At 45.9% G+C, this 16,342-nt stretch overlaps 2 protein-coding genes across 2 annotated transcripts in view; one reads left to right on the top strand and one right to left on the bottom strand.

Moving 5' to 3' along the window:
- Positions 1 to 1,554: 1,554 nt before the first annotated feature.
- Positions 1,555 to 7,073, bottom strand: C10H2orf68 (chromosome 10 C2orf68 homolog). Its single transcript, XM_021697748.2, has 4 exons — positions 6,878 to 7,073; positions 6,684 to 6,802; positions 5,640 to 5,791; positions 1,555 to 5,273 (listed from the first exon to the last, which is right to left on the bottom strand). Exons 1-4 carry the CDS (start codon positions 6,982 to 6,984, stop codon positions 5,151 to 5,153), a joined length of 501 nt encoding a protein of 166 aa, XP_021553423.1. The 5' UTR covers positions 6,985 to 7,073; the 3' UTR covers positions 1,555 to 5,150.
- A 1,446-nt stretch (positions 7,074 to 8,519) lies between these two features.
- The window catches only part of USP39 (ubiquitin specific peptidase 39), a 28,631-nt gene continuing 20,808 nt past the window's right edge, over positions 8,520 to 16,342 (top strand). Inside the window, exons 1-5 of the mRNA XM_021697747.1 lie at positions 8,520 to 8,799; positions 10,794 to 10,863; positions 12,363 to 12,457; positions 13,621 to 13,757; positions 14,952 to 15,104. Coding sequence (XP_021553422.1) covers positions 8,532 to 8,799; positions 10,794 to 10,863; positions 12,363 to 12,457; positions 13,621 to 13,757; positions 14,952 to 15,104 — 723 coding nt within the window. The 5' untranslated portion in view covers positions 8,520 to 8,531. The remainder of the gene's footprint in view (positions 8,800 to 10,793; positions 10,864 to 12,362; positions 12,458 to 13,620; positions 13,758 to 14,951; positions 15,105 to 16,342) is intronic.

Here is a 16,342-nt window from a genome sequence, read left to right as displayed (position 1 = left end):
CAAACTCTGGAGGAGGGCTACTTTCATGAGATACTTTTTATTTTCAAGGCTCCAGGTACACAGAATACTGTCCAGAAGTCAGTGTCCAAAACCTGTTTCCTAGCTGATGAACACTTACTTGAAACAAGGCCATGGAGACCAATGGATATCCATGGTCACACATGGCCAGGTAATGGTAAAGAAAAGGCAGACTGGAGACCCAGAGCAATTTGGGAAGAGGAAACAGGATAGTGTGGGAATAAATTACCATCGGCTTCACCAAAATGTACAGGCCAAGGGTGCCTTCTTGGACATTGTTTTCATGATAAAAAGGGTGGGAACACTTTTTACATACCCAAAGTGTATGTGGCACTCTTAAGAAGCCTGTCAGATGTTGGCACCCCGTGAGAGAGCACCAGGGCTGACAGCCGGCTACCAGAACGGAACACAGGCCCAGGCTGCCAGGAGCAGGGGAAGCTTAGGTCTGGCAGCATTGGTGCATCAAAGGTTAACATGCAGAAACAGGGCCCTGTATCATGAAGAAAAAATGGAGCAGATAAACTTCTCAAGGGCTTGAAGGAGCAACCTTTTTTGGACCAAATGGAAGGTAAAAATGGAAACCGGAAATCTATTGGAGAGCGCTTTTCCGAATCAGGACAAATAGTTTAAGCAGGGCCAAGAAGTTTGGCTGAGCAGGGGCGCCTGGGTGGTGGCTCAGTCCATGAAGAGTCTGCCTTCGGCTCGGGTCATGATCCCGGGGTCCTGGGATTGATCGCTGCATAGGGTTCCTTGCTCAACTGGGAGCTTGCTTCGCCCTCTCCCTGCCCTTTCCCCTGCTTGTACTGTCAAATAAAATCTTAAAAAAAAAAAAGTATGGCTGTACAATACCTGGCTGAATGGATCAGTGGGGTTTTGCCTGCCATGCTCTGTGCCCCAGGACACAGAGGTGTTGCTTTCTAAATCACAGAGAAGCACCATCTTTCTGCCCAGGTGTGTTCTCATCTGGAGCAGGCACCTTTTTCTCATCTGCCCAATGGTGCTGTGAACCCTCAGCATTTCCTACCTCACTGGAAGCTTTGCAAGTCTTAGTCAACACTTACTATATTCTGCTGAGCTGGGTTTGAGTTCCTATCCAACTGTTATCATGGGGAAGACCTGAGAAGGTACGTAGGACCTAAACTGGCTATTCTAACATAAAGTGGGGGTAAGACGGGCACTACAGAACTGTGACAGAGAGGCAAATTTTGCCTTAATAGGATAATCTCAGCCCCTAAAGTAGAATTACCCCAAGACAGAACTCCCTATGACAGAAGGGCTCTTCATGGGTAGTTGGCAGGGTGGAGTTACTTACCAGATAAGAAGTGTGAGCAGACGTCTTTAATAGTCCCTGCTAGCTCTAATGCTACGTGAGTCTAGTTGTTATGCTCCAACCAGGACGGTTCTTAAAATAGTCAAGGCAAAGCAAAAGATGAGATTTCAAGTGCTGATCCTGTGTTGCTGAATGACTTGAGGGCAGGCATTTAATCTTCACTTCCCTATGTACACAAGTGATTTCAAAACTCTTGGCAAAAACAGTGCTGTAAAAATAGTTTATTGCTTGAAAAGAATACTGTTTTCGAAAAGTACCTCCTTCCAAGATTTTCAAATAATTTGCACACGTCATTCATTCACACAGCAGAAACATTGGAAATGAGAAAACAGAAGAATATATGGCTTGTTATACATTTAACACAACCAGTGCAACCAACCTCTCCTCCTGGAGCCTCTGAGAAGGCAAAGGAGCCATATACTCAGGTTTTTACTTCTAGTGTCACTCTAACTACTGGCGAAATTTGGGGTGGGTGCCTATGGCTTCTTGACCATCTGAGTCCTCAGGGATAGGATAGGAATTCAACGAGGGAGCTGAAAATGTTTCAAATAATTGTTAACATTCCGTGCTGATTATCCCCAAAGGCTCAAAAGTAGGAAAGTAATCTGTCCTCATTCCTCTTTCGATATGCAAAGGTCTCATTTATGCTTGTGAACCAGATGGAGATCCACTACCCTACTATCCATGCATCCTGGCAAACGCACAGCAGGTGGGATACTCACTACTTCAAAGGGTTTCTTCCAGCCCCATGAGCTAATCTCTAGTTGGCAGTGCCCCTCAGAGTGGACCATGGAGGTGAAATGCCCCTTTCAGAGGCTCATCCACAGGGAGAAGCATTTGTTATTGCCCATGTTGGTCCCACTGGCTGGCCAAGTGCCATAGACTCCTACTCTCAGTACAGAAAGCTTTACATTCTTCCTTTTCCTTCTTGCATTACATTCTTCAAAGATTTCTAGGCTTGTCAACTGGCTAAAACTCAAACTTTAGTGTTTACTCTTACACAGCCCAAAGCCCCTAAAAACCCCAGATTCCTTCTATTTATAGTATCACCCATGGTGGCCCAGGAAACAGAAAGCCTTAAAATCCAAGGTCTACCCTCAGTAAGTGAAGAACATTCATGGGCATGAGATAGGTCTATGAGACTACCAGACTTTTTTTTTTTTTTTTTTTTTTAAGACAGCCAAGAATGCATCTAGTCAAATGAGTGTTCTTTCTGAAGCAGCCTGCCGGAGAGCTCCAGTCAGTCCGACACTGTTGCCCCTGTACCAAACAGCATGGGGCAGTCCTCTGTGACATCTCTAGAGCCTGTGGGAAATGCTCTGTAACATGCTCCTCGATGGGAAAGCACTGATTTCTGAAAACAGCTGGAAGATGTCTGGAGGCAAGTCTGGTGAATAAACTGGATAGTAGCAGTACCATCCTGGACCCCAGAGGAGGGGTGGCAATAAGCAACGAGCCTGAGCTAAAAGGCTGTCAGCTCGCTTAGAAGCAGAGAGGCATTTCAGGCACATCCGGAGCAGTGGCAGCATCACCACCAACAGGCCTCCCCAAAAGGACAACCTCCCGTTTAAGTACCAGGCTTAGTGCTTCCTGTAGTCCTACTGCTTAAATTAGCTAAGAATTAGGCTGCTTTCTTGGGTGGAAAATATTTTATACGCACTTGATAAGCAAAATGCCTCAAGAAAAAAAGTTCACAAACAAGGAGTTCCCATCAGTCTCTGACCTGAGAGTGTGAGGAGTACATGACAGACATAAAAGGACATTAAGTACACACTTCCCTTCTCACAAATAGGAATGGAGGCTAAAATTTCAGGTACCATGCCCCCAACCTCCTCTTCTTGTCTTGTTTCTAAATTCTGTAATAAATCCACGAAAAAGGCCATCCAGTTGTGAGAAGACAGACCCAAAAAGTATTTCCAGACTAGGAAGCCTAAGAGTTCCAGTGAAATCCTATGTCCAAGTCAGAAGATCAGTTGAAGAGCTGGAAGACTAAAATCCCCAGTCCTCTGAGCTGCAGGAAGATTGGGGAGAGAGTATGGCACAGCCTCCTTGACTCGGAGACTCTGGAGGATAGTTAACATTGTAAGTCAAAAGGCACTTCTAGCCTGGCTGAGTAAGTGGAGGGCAGACTTTCTCCTCTGAAAGTAGAAACAAGCCCAGGACTGGCAAGTTTAAGGCATTTAACCTTGGGCCAGCTCTGTGGGCCAGGAACACTCTGGTCCCTGGCTCCCTTCACAACCAGGCCCGTCTAACTTATCTGCCTCACTCACTTTGCCAGAATTCCTCTGGGCACTGCAAGCTGTGGCTCACTGGGTTCTACTGATGTAGTTTAAGTAGCTGCCTTGCCCCATTTCTGAGGTGGTAGATTTTCAGGGGTGTAGGGCACAAACCAACAGTGCCCTCAGGTGTCCTTTAAGAGAAAAGCCGCTGAGATGGAATAGCCAGACTGATCTTGAGACCCTGATGTAGAGAAAACCCCTGAGGCAGGGGGACTTTGGTTTCAAGAAGTCTTAGTGTTCATGGGCTCACTTAAATCCCATACTTCAAGTCACTGAGGTTAGGTCAATTGCTGGAAATCTGAGTGGCTTGGAACTGCAGTGCATAGGATGTCTTGTGGACTTCTCAGACCTTAGCCTAACCCTGCATTAGGGAAAATGTTCACGGAGGTGAAAACAGTGATATTCCTAGGATCTTTTATTCTAAGGATCTCAGTTTATATACTCGTGGGAGATAGGAAAGGAGAAAGAATGGGGCAGGGCAGATGAGAGAGACTCATTTTGCTGCCCATTGTACAGGCCTTTTTTTTTTTTTTGCAACTAGGGCTCCAAATAGGCAATTATTGCTCATGTTGAATTTCCCTTTGTACATACATTCAAGACTGTTAGATCACATTTGGAGAGTCAGTTTCAAGCTTGTTTTGATAATTCTCCTTTAGCCTGAGCAGGGGATGGTCTGTTTACAGCTAGGGATGAGGTTGAAAACTGGAATCCTATAGCCCTAACCAAGGCAGGCTTTGCTGCAAGAAATCCTTGCAGTTGAGTTCTGGCATCATCTTCCTACGTCTCTTTATCTAGACAGTGCAAAGCAGTGCGGTATGAGAGAAACTTGCAAAAGCCATGGAATGGGGGGGGAGACATGCTTGCAAGTCAGTCTCAAAAATGAAGATCTCCCACTTTATTGGTATGAGAATTACCGGAAGAGCTTGTCAGAAAGGTAGAACCCCCAGGACTCCCCACCTCCAAAGTCCTGAGCAGTTGGGAGGTGCACAGTCACATTGGGAGGTGCGGTGGAACTGATGGATTCTGAGACAAAGATGAGAGAATGGAAAGAACAAAGAAACGGCTGAAAAAAAGGTCTAGGAAAACATGGATGGAAGTGAGCAGAAGCAAGGAACAAATGAACTGTAAAACAACAAATAGGGTTCACTGAGCTGGGTGGAGCAGCAGTGGTTAGGTGTCCCACGGCATATGACCTTAGTAAGAAAGCAGCATGTTGGCAAAAGGTTTCATAAAGCTCAGCTCTCCCTGGAATCTATGCTTCTAGAACACCAAGTTAGCCAAACGAAATTCTCAAATTCCAGAATACTAAGCTGGTCAAATGGGCCAACATGCAAGAAAGAATGGCCTGCAAAGCAGGCTTGTCCCTGCAACACTCTGTTCCTATGGATGTTGAGCTTGGGTGTGTGTGTGTGTGTGTGTGTGTGTCACTCTCAAGATCAGCTCAGACTGGTCCTGGCACCCCCAAACTAGGAGTGAGCTCCCTGGGCAGTGAATCCAGCCTGGTGAGAATGCCTTCAGCCTGGTCAGTGTCGCCTCTGGCGCTTTGCAATCTCCTCCTGGATGCGCAACTTGAGGGCCTCTCGCATGGGTGGATCCAGAGGCGTGTGTGCTGACACCTCCTCACTCACCCTTGCTGGATCATCGTCCTACGTGGAGGAAGAGTCAGGAAGCTCAGGGCCCGGCCTCTTCTGGAAAGGCCACCTGCCCTGTCCCTAGACAACACTCTCACAGAACTCCATTTGACTCATGGCTTCTTGCCAGTGCCTGTCATTTCCCAGGTGTCCCCTGTAATAGTGATTTTCAGCTGGGGGCCACATGCCCTCCCAAGTGCCTGCTGAGAATCACTGCGTGACAGGCGTGAGTTGTGCTCAAAAGCATCGCCCAGCAGTCTATGCTCCTATGTGGAGCCGACACTTCCCACTGGCCCTGAGGAAAACAGTGGCTCAGGCTCTGGCAGTGATTTCTAGCACGGCCAAGGACCTTCAGGCTGCAGCTGTTTCCACGAGGCATACCTGATACACGATAACTGAGGTGACCTCTCCGCTGTCTGCCTCATATTCTAAACAGAAGAGCTGATGGCCAGAAGGTTCTGGCTCGGAGCTGCCACTACTGCTGCCTTCACCGGACTCCTCACAGTCTGGGTTGCTTGGGTGGGTAGAGCCATCTGGAAGGATGAATCACAGTGAGAGGGAAGAGGGGAAGGCTGCTGGAGCCCCTGCCCATATGGATGACACATGAAAACATACCGTAAAGAAAGCCCTGATCTTCTTACGGACTCTGTACATGTGTGTTATGTGTTAAGTGCACGGCCAATCAATAGTTTCATTTACCTTTGTATCCCTGCTCTGGGGCCAGCACAATCGTATCACGTAGTAGATACACAATGCACCTTCATCTAGTGAATAAGTTTGGAAGGTAGTCGAGAGGTGGCCAGAGTCCTACCTGGGTTCAAATGCAGGCTCTGCCATTTATTAGCTATGGGACCTTGGGCAAGTTAATCTCTCTGTGCCTGTTTCCTGTGAAACAGAAATGACAGTAGTTTCCATCTTATAGGATCCAGTGAAAATTAAATGAGTTAACGTACCCAAGATCTGTAAAACACTTTTAAGTAACGCTAAACAAATTTAGTGCCGTGTTAGCTATTGTGATCTCTAGGTCCCTGGGAAGGTGGAGAAAAGGCCATTTTTCGTAGTGAGTTTGAGTTTCATTCCACACCTACGTCCTACTCAACTATAGCTGTGCCAAGCTCTGTCAGATAGTGAGAACCCTAAAGCATAGCATGGTGGGCAAACCAGCAGACAAACAACTACTTGCTAGCTCCCAGGTATTTCCCGTTAATAGTGATGCTTAACTGGGGGCCACGAGCCTTCTCTGTTCTTAGGGAGAATCAGTGAGCGAATGGAGAGCGTCCGGGGAGGGACGACATGAACTGAGCCCTGGGGGTTAAGAAGTGGTTTTTTTTTTTTCCACGTAGAGAAAAAAATGTGTAGAGACAGAGGACTGGGGGCCGAAAGAGCGCGCGGGCTGGAGGAGGCAGGCGGGGTGGGCGGCCTCACCTCGGCGTCGCGGCAGGTACACCTGCAGGTCGGGCTTGCGGGGCCGCGTCGGCGCGGGCGTGTGCCGCCTCCTCGCCTTCTCCTTGGCCGCCTGCTTCACCTTCTTGTCATAGTCGTCCCTGCGGGGAGCCGAGCGGGAGTCAGGGACCGCCGGGCCAAGCTAGGCAGGGGGCGGCGGCGGGGCGGGGCGGTACCGGGCGAGCTGGTTCCGTCGGATGTGGTGCACAAAGCCGTGGCTCATGTCCAGCCGCCCGCCAGGCTTGCAGCAGAGCCCCGACCCGGGATCTGGTGCCGCTTCCATCTGGAGCCTTGTGCTGGGAGCCGCCACCAACTCAACGGCCCTAACGGCCACCCTCCCGTCCGGCGAGTTCCGCACCGCCCCTCGCCTCACTTCCGGCCCCGCGCCCTGACGTCCCGCCCGGAAAGAGCCTGTCGGGCCGAGCATCGCGGCGCGCGGAGTTCCCGGCCGGGTGCTGGGATGGGGCATGCGCGGCTTCTACTCCCCGTCGGGGCTTTTCTTTGTGACATTAGCAATAGGAAACAGGACTTAGGCTTACTGCTGATACATCAGAAAATTCAGAAAAACACAAAGCACCCATCATACCACTCAGCGATCGGTGTGGAGTCTTCCTTTCCTTTTTGTGGTGATAAAATGCTGTGAAACTCACATCACCGGTTGCGTGACCTCGGCTGACTATAGAACCCCGCGGAGCCTCAGTGTTCTCATTTGTAAACGAGGACATTGAGCGCATCTACCTCAAAAGAGGTTGTGAGGAGGCGAATGCTCAGGCAAGGCACACAGCGGCATCCTGGCCGCACAGCCCCGCGGAGGCTGCCGGCGGCGGGGGCGCCCCTTCCAGCCCGCCCAGCGTCCGAGCCCACCCGACCCGTATCTTAACTGCCCTCGTGGAAGGACCAGCGCTTTTCAGGATCTGAGTGTGTAGTTTTGGAGTCCTCTAAAAAATGACAAAATTAGAAATTTGTGATTAGTACAGCGACATACTGGTACATCCACACGATGGAATACTGCCGGGCAATCAAAAGGAGCAAGTTGTTGATACACGCAACCACGTGGATGAATCTCAAAATAAATTCTCCTAGCCAAAGGGACCAGGCAAAAAAGAGGACACGCCGTGGGCTTCCATTTATATAAAACTGCTCTGTAGTGACAGAAAGCAGATGTTTGGAGAAGGGCAATCTTGAGGCTGGTGGGTAGGTTCCTTATCTAGATCGTGGTGATGGGTTCAGAGTGTATACACCCATCCATCAGTATTTAGCAAATTGCACACTTTAAATAAACATGCATTTGATTGCATGTCAATTTCAGCTCGGTAGAACTGTACAAGATCGTGAGGGTCACAGGCCCTGAAGTTTGAACCCTATTAGGGTCAAGGTTGTCTCTCTGCCTGACGTTTGTATTTTCCTGTGAGACCGAGAACAAGCCTCTAAACGCGGAATTAGAGTAGCCAGGTTGCTGCATGAAGGGGATGGTTTGGGGATGTCGCCAAGTTCTCTGGTGCGCAGCGACTGTGGAGACGACCTCCCGATTCTGGTTCCCGGGCACAAAGTAACTCGAAGAAATCCGGGGCCCAATGACAACCTTTTTTAATCCAGAAAATTATGGGTAAGGTGGCAGTAGGCCCGCAGGCTTTTCTCAGGGGCGCACGCAGAGGCTAAGAGGCCACTGGAGGCGCAGTTCTTCCCAGAAGTTTCTCGCGGCATGACGTGTCCTCGACGGCGACTCGTAGAGAGCCGAGGGTTCCATAATAGCACGGCTCCTGATTGGCTACCTGCCGCGCGCTCCAGCGTGCCTGGAGCCTGCGCAGAACGACTCGGCCGGTAGTGGCGATGTCTGGTCGGTCCAAGCGTGAATCTCGTGGTTCTACCCGCGGGAAGCGCGAGTCCGAGTCGCGGGGCAGCTCGGGTCGCGTCAAGCGGGAGCGAGATCGGGAGCGGGAAGCCGAGGCGCCGAGCTCCCGAGGCAGCCCCGTGCGTGTGAAGCGGGAGGCCGAGCCGGTGAGCGCGCGGGAGGCCCCGACGCCCGTGGTCCCGGCTGTGCGGGTGAAGCGGGAGCGCGAGGCCGACGAGGACTCTGAGCCTGAGCGGGAGGTGCGAGGTGCGCGGGGCTGGGTTGGGCTGGGCTGGGCCGGGCTGGGCTGGGCCGGGCCGTGCCAGGCGCGGGCTCCATTCTCAACGTTCTCCTTTTTCTCTTTCCAGCTTTCCCTGGGGATGGACGTGGGCGTGGGGTTAGGGGATTCACACTCCTAGTGTCCGCGACCAGAGTTGACTGCATTGTAGTGAGGACAGTACTAGTTCTCTAAGGCTTTATAATTTTGCTTTCTGGCCCTGGTTATCTGTGTATGATTATACTTTAATATTAAATCTTAAACTTCTTGCTTAGAGTCCTCTGTTTGACATATTTTTGTATTACACAGAGTCCAGAATAGCACCTTGGCCATAGAAAATGTTTGATAAATATTCTTTGAATAATTAATAATTTCAGGGTATTCTTTGATTTTTCTTAAGTACCTTGTCAGCTTCAGGTTTCCCCTTCTTTGGAAGAGAAGTTGTTTCTTAGGTATCTTGCATAACTGTGATAAGGAGATTGTTTTCTCTGAGACACACTAGGATCCCACTTGCTCTTCTGGCTTGTCTTTTTTTGTTTGTTTTTTCCCTTTCACTTTTATGATGAAATAGATCACAGGTACTAAGATGGACTGAATATAATGTACAGGTATAGTTTAAAGAAGAGTGAAAATATACATCCTTAAATTTACTTGTCAAGAACTGTGAAGGGTTTGAGATTTTATTTGCAAATTACCTAGTTAGCCTGCCACAGTTTTCTGGATGTAAATGAAGACGGGACAAGTTCCTGTCGTGTCATTCCCACAGTGCAGTTTGAAAAGAACTTATATTTACAGTGGGTGGCCTTCCAGGAAAGGAACTCTGGGCTTACAGAAGGTGAATCTTTTATAATGGTCTGTGAACTTGACTCCCCTTTGCACTGTAGGGAGACCACAGACCGCCCCCCCCCCCCAATGCGTTTACTATACAAATATCCTTGACAAGGTAGTCTGGAGGCGGACAGTGCCTCTGGTCACAGTGTGGGCAGAAACATGAGAGACCCATGGAGAATTTCTCCTAATGCTATTCAGAGTTAGAAGTGGCACATAACCAGTACCTTAGAAGCTCCCATAGGCCCCTTCCCAGTTGTATCTGCCTGCCTTCCTTGCTTAAGAATTCATTACTCTGAAATTTTTCTAATCATGTCTATTTTTAGTTTTAGTTTTACCTCCTATATGTATCCCTAAGTAGTACTGTGTTTTACTTTGTGTTTGATACAAATGGAATCATACTATATGTGGTCTTCTGATTTTCCTTTTTGTTTTTTTTTGCTAGGCATATTTTTGAGGTTCATCCAAATAGATGTTTATGGCTATATAGTGTTCTATTGATGATATACCAGAATATGTTTATCCATTTTATTTGTGGTGGATATTTGGTTCGTTTCCAGTTTGGGCCCTTTTAAATATCGCTGCTATAAATGTTTTTAGTAAAGTACTCCCAGTGTACATGTGCAAAAGTTTCTCTCTGGTTTATAAGTAGAGATTGCTGGGTCAAAGGTCTGCATATTTTCAGCTTTGATCTTGCTGTACTATTTTCCAGGAAGTTGTAACAGTTTACACTCCCACCAGCAGTACATGAGCATTTCCATTGCTCTCTGTATTTGCCAACACCTGGAATTTTCTGGCTTTATTTTTTCCTCTCTGGTAGGTGTGAAGTGGGTATATCGTACAAGGAAATTGGCATTTTCTTGATTGTTGATGAGGGTTATATTCCTCATTTTCTGTTGGGTTGTTGGTCTTTTTCTTATCGCTTCACCAGATTTCTCTATGTAATCTGCAAATGAATCATTTGTTGGCTATATGTGTTTCAAATCTCTTCTCCCAGTTTGGTGCTTTTTCCATTAGTGGGCTTTTTGATGTATTGCTGGGCCACCTGTGTAGGAGCTCATCCTGTTGGGTTTTTCTCATTTTTTTTGTTTGTACTAGTAGTTGACCCTGAGTACAGTTTTCCCATTTTCACAGTCTGTGTTGATTTTCCTTTTAGCAAAGAATGGCCGCGTGGATTCCGAGGACCGGAGGAGCCGCCATTGCCCATACCTGGATACCATTAACAGGTTAGTAGAACAGGGATGCCGAGGGCAGCAAAAAACAATGGAATCTATGCAGAAAATTCTTTGAGCTGTACATAGAACAACACGTTCACAAACTTTATCCCTTTTAAAGCTTTCTGCCCAGAAAGTTGTGCTTCTTGCCATATTTATTAATCTTTGCCTTTTAATATAAAGTGTTGGAGTGTTTTTTTTAGGGTGGGAACGTGCATAAAGAGCTTTTAGTTTATCTTGAATTTGTTTGATGGAATAACAGGGTACATGGTGTTCTTAAAATGACAGTAGCAAATTTAAATATCTTTTGAGCACTTGCTATGTGCTAGGTACTACTTTAGGTGGCCGGAATTCATCAGAGAAAGGAAAAACAGATAAAAATATGTCCTAAAGCAGAAGTAGTTACCTTGTCCTTGTTTCTTTTCTCTGATCCCAGTTGGCATCTTAGGATGCTTTTCAACTTATGCTCTAAGATAGTGCTGTCTAATATATAGATTAGATACAGAACTTCTCTCAGTAATGGAATTACTCTTTACAAGGGCTATCCATTGTGACAGGTACAAGCCATTTATGGCTAGAGAGGACTTGAAACATGGCTTGAGGAACCCAGTTTCAAATTTTAATGATTTTAAATTTAAATGTAAATATCCACTTGTAGCTATTGCCTCCTTTAATAGACATTGCAGCTTTACTGGGATCATTACCAATTAATTAGAGTTAATATTTGAGAAATCTCTTTGTCACTTGTGGATTCAATGGAAGTAAAGTTTTTTTGTCCCTTAACCTGTTCACTACTCATATAACATTACTTTGCAGTTGAATAAGTAGATCTATTTGTAGGTATTCTCCTAATATTCAGGCTTTCCATTTATCTTTATGGACAAAAATAGATTTTCTTATATAAGGGTTTCTCTTATATAAGGGTTTGTTCACTCTTTTGATGTCCTTCCACTACCTGTCTTTTTTTTTTTTTTTTTTGTCCTAGAGAGTGGGTGGGCAGAGGGAGAGAGAGAATCTTGAGCAGGCTCCATACCCAGCACAGAGCCTGACTTGGGGTTAGATCTCACAACCCTGAGATCATGACCTGAGCCAAAATCAAGAGTTGGTCACTTAACCGACTGAGCCGACCAGGTGCCCCCATCCCCAGTCTTTTAATTTGGAATGCCATTGGGGCCCTGTTACATTAGTCCTACATTCAGCATTTCCTCCAGAGAAAGCAGCTGCAGTGGAAGGTTCTCTACTGGTTGTAAATTTTAAGAAGAGAGGGTCATTGCTTTGTGTGTCTAGTAGAGATACCTTGGCACTGCTTTGGGGCTTGGTGGGTAGGGGTGCTATATTAAATGTTTAGGGAGGAATAGTTAATGTTCCCCACAGTTTATGTATGGTCATTGAACCATCTCTGAAGAATGCTATGTGACGTTGTGGAATGTGGAGCCAATGCTGCTTCACTTGGGTGCTTTCCTAGGCATCTCTCCCTATTAATTGTTTTTTCTTTTGTGTGGTTCTTTTAGGAGTGTGCTGGACTTTGACTTTGAGAAACTGTGTTCCATCTCCCTCTCACATATCAATGCATATGCCTGTCTCGTGTGTGGCAAGTACTTCCAGGGTAAGTAATGTTGTGTATTATAAACTTGCTAAGTTTTCAGTGCCAGCTACCGGTCTGCTCCAGAGAGGTTTTTTTTTTTTCTTTTAAAGACAGTAAGCTGCTGTCAGGAGTCATATCTGAGAATCCCTATCTTTGTTCTCAGGAAATTGGGATACTCTTAGGAAATCAGTAGGAGATTCTCCAGTCGGAACCTATATACATATGAAAGGGAGAAGGAACTAGTTGAGGCTGTGTAGGAGAACTCAAAGGCTGTGAGTTTCTGAATCTCTGATGTTTTCTGTAGTCATGTCTTTTTTTTGAAAATCCTTTTGCTCTGAGTGCTTTTTCATTCTGTTTTTTTCTGGAAATTTATTATTTCAATTCATTCAGACCAAGCAAATGCTATGTACACAGTATACTGGAGGATTCAAAAGAAATGTAAGCTACGTTCCTTGCACTTATAAAGAGCTCATAAATAGTCAAGGTTAACACATAAAACGATCAGCAAACTCTATAAGATCATAAGGATTACTGCTGGACTGTTTGGCACTGAGTATGAATAAGGACTATGGGAATTGAAATAGGCAAAGATCAGTGTTAGCTGGAGTGTTTATGTTTAATTCGCAGAGGAGGTCAAGGTAGGACTTGAACTGGCAGGACATAGGGGGTTTGAATGGGTTAAGGGAGAGAGATTCTAAAAAGGAGTGGCAACGTGAACAAAGGTACGTAGGTGCAGGATTGTCCTGAACGTGGGGGTTTGGAAATTCAGGACTGAATGGTGGTAGACTGTCATAGGATGTTCATATGTGTATATGTACGTATCTGTGCATGTCTGTGCATTTGTTATATATGATACATGCACAGATAATCTTAATTTTAGGTAATATGGAACTAACTTATACACAGCTGCACGCACACACAAATTTCATATTTATGTGTATGAAATTAGTTTCCCTAACAATGTCTTATGTCAGCCAGGGAATAAAGCGCTAATGCGCTATTCTTCCTTGCTAATTTTTTGATGAGAAGAGTTCATGTAAGAGATTCATTGCTCGGATGGCATAATACTTTGTTTTTGCTGATACTAACATGTTCCAGGACAAAATTATGAAAGGAAAATCCAATTTGATTTGTTCCTCTCTGGCATCTGCCCTACACTTACAGCCTTTCATCCTTCCCTCCAGGCCGGGGTTTGAAGTCTCATGCCTACATTCACAGCGTCCAGTTTAGCCACCATGTCTTCCTCAATCTCCACACCCTCAAGTTCTACTGCCTTCCAGACAACTATGAGATCATCGATTCCTCGCTGGAGGACATCACAGTATGTCCAAGAAGGGCTGGTTTGGAACTAGTTTTCTTGGGAGCCATCCCAGGGCTCCTGGGGATCTGCCTCACACGAGGTTAGGGAAGAATTTCAGTCCTCTAGGCTTGTAGAGGCTTCTTTTCCTTTTGGAGGAACCAGGGAGATGTGAGTAAGAAGGCCAGGATTCATTATTGTGGTCTGTGGTCTGCAGCCTAGCTGTTATTTCTGCATTTAATGTGAGAGGATTAAAGGAATATGGCTACCTTCTAATTGGGGTGAAAGCATTTTTGTGAAATGTATTCCCTTTCACACTTTGGAGTAGGGATACGAATTGGGCCTGGTGTAGGACAGTGGATACCAAGCTGCATACCAGCTCCTGGCTAGTTTGATATGACGCGGCCAGAATGGCCAGTGCATCCCATCTGCGGTCTCTGGTGTGTGATCTGTGCCAAGAGTCACTGTACTTAAGTGGAGAGCATTAAAAGTCTTGGGTGTGATTAATGTTGGAACTGTTACTACTTTCCTTTTTAGCAAGTGTCTATATATTCATGCTGAATGCTCTGTTCATTTTTAAGGAAAGCTTGGTGTTTAGAGTGTTTGAAACATTGTTTGTTACTTTTATAAGTTTTATAGACCTATTAATAGTTGAGGTTAAAGTAGTTACAGTATTTGGAGAGAGAGAAACTGAAATAAATGCAAGGTTTCAAAGTGAGTTAATAGAGACCTCTGTTCAGCCCTTTATGTGATGACCCCCGTAGCTCTAGGACTGGGTTCCTGCCCCTCCAGCCACAGGGAGTTCATGGGATCTCAGGTTTGCAGAGGCGGGGAGACGTTCCCGCACCTGCGCTGGTCTGTGCTGGCTCTGTTAGTTCCCCCCTGAGACTCAGACTCCTGCTGCCTGCAGAGACCTGAGTGTCCTCCAGTTTCTGACAGTCCTTTGTCATGGAGTTGGCCAGACCTGAGGTCTGAGGAAAGACCTAGATTCAGTGATTTTGGGTTAAACACAGAGATCCCCTTCTGTATTAGTAATGTGGTGAGGGCCTATTCTATGTTACCTCAGCCTTTATACCTATTGTTGGGAGCCCTTTAGGTGTGTGGTGAGACATTCATGACCAAAGTGTTTTTTGTTTTTGGGGAGAAATTGCTATTTCAGATATATCTTATGAACTCTATAGACAGCCCTACAACTTGGAATTTTCTTTTGCTTTGCAGTATGTGTTGAAGCCCACTTTCACAAAGCAGCAGATTGCAAACTTGGACAAGCAAGCCAAATTGTCCCGGGCATATGATGGTACCACTTACCTGCCAGGCATCGTGGGCCTGAATAACATAAAGGCCAACGACTATGCCAATGCTGTCCTTCAGGTAGGATCAGGATGGAAACTGGGGGAGGAGGTAACCTGGGAACACTATGAAGGTGAGTCAAGAAATGACTCCGTTCTGGTATAGTCAGTGGTTCTTGGAGACACCAAGTCTTGTGGAGAACTGTACTTGACTCTTTTTTTTTTTTTTTTTTAAGGTTTTATTTATTTATTAGAAAGAGAGAGCACGAGTGGGGCAGAGGGAGAGGGAGAATCAGACTCCCTGCTGAGCAGGGAGCCTGACATGGGGCTTGATTCCAGGACCCTGAGATCCTGACCTGAGCCAAAGACAGATGCTTAACCGACTGAGCCACCCAGGCACCCCTGTACTTGACTATTCTGCACCAAACAACATTCCTGTGTCTGCTTAAAGGGCTGCTGCCAAATGGTGAGGCCTTTTCTAGCCTTTGGGCTCAGGGCCTCTGGGGTTTTCAGGGAATAAAGGATAGAATGTGTGTGTGGCCTGGTAGTACCAAAAAAGAAACACATGCATGAGATGATTTTTTTTTTTTTAATAGTGCGGATGTTCCTTGTGCTGGTTGTCTGATATCTTGATCCTGCTCTTGTGCTTAAGCCCCAAAGTGGGGAATGCAGAAAGCCAGAGTTGTCCTATTTGCAATTAAATTTTGTTTTTTTAAAAAAGTATATGAGTAATATATACACATTGTAGAAAAATAAGAAAATGTTGGTAAACACAATTAAGAAAATTAATAATCTTGCTTGATTGACAAGAAAATTAATTAAAAAAATTTATAGACATAAACACTTACGGGGTGGGTGGAAGATGTAGAAAGTATAAAGTGAAGGCTTCATTCTTTCCTTTCTCTAGTACTCTGTCCTGGGCTGGCTTAAAAGCATATTATGAAAGGGGCGCCTGGGTGGCTTGGTTGGTTGAATGTCCAGCTCTTGATTTTGGCTCATGTCATGATCTTAAGGTTGTGAGATTGAGCCCTGCTTCAGGCTCTCTGCTCAGTGCGGAGTCTGCTTGGGATTTTCTCTCTCCCTCTACTCCTCCCCCTGCTCACGTGTTCTCGCGCTTTTTCTGTCTCTAAAATAAATAAAATCTTAAAGGTATATTATGAAATCAACACAGGCATACTTCATTATTGCGCATTGCTTTATTGTACCTCCCAGACATTGCGCTTTTTACAAATTGAAGGTTTGTGGCAACCCTGTGTCGAAGAAGTCTTTCAACACCACTTATCACTTCATGATTGTCACATTTTGATAATTCTCACAATT

The sequence above is a fragment of the Neomonachus schauinslandi genome, chromosome 10, assembly GCF_002201575.2.
Source record: "Neomonachus schauinslandi chromosome 10, ASM220157v2, whole genome shotgun sequence".
Classification (NCBI taxonomy): domain Eukaryota; kingdom Metazoa; phylum Chordata; class Mammalia; order Carnivora; family Phocidae; genus Neomonachus; species Neomonachus schauinslandi.
This window is presented reverse-complemented; position numbering and strand designations above follow the sequence as displayed.

What these genes read in the sequence shown, in the direction of transcription:
- C10H2orf68 (XM_021697748.2), bottom strand. Translation starts at nt 6,984, where the DNA reads ATGGAAGCGGCACCAGATCCCGGGTCGGGGCTCTGCTGCAAGCCTGGC. An exon ending in GTACCTGCCGCGACGCCGAG is followed by an intron (nt 5,792 to 6,683) that starts GTGAGGCCGCCC and finishes TCATCCTTCCAG; the next exon opens with ATGGCTCTACCCACCCAAGC. An exon ending in CCTCAGTTATCGTGTATCAG is followed by an intron (nt 5,274 to 5,639) that starts GTATGCCTCGTG and finishes TCCTCCACGTAG; the next exon opens with GACGATGATCCAGCAAGGGT.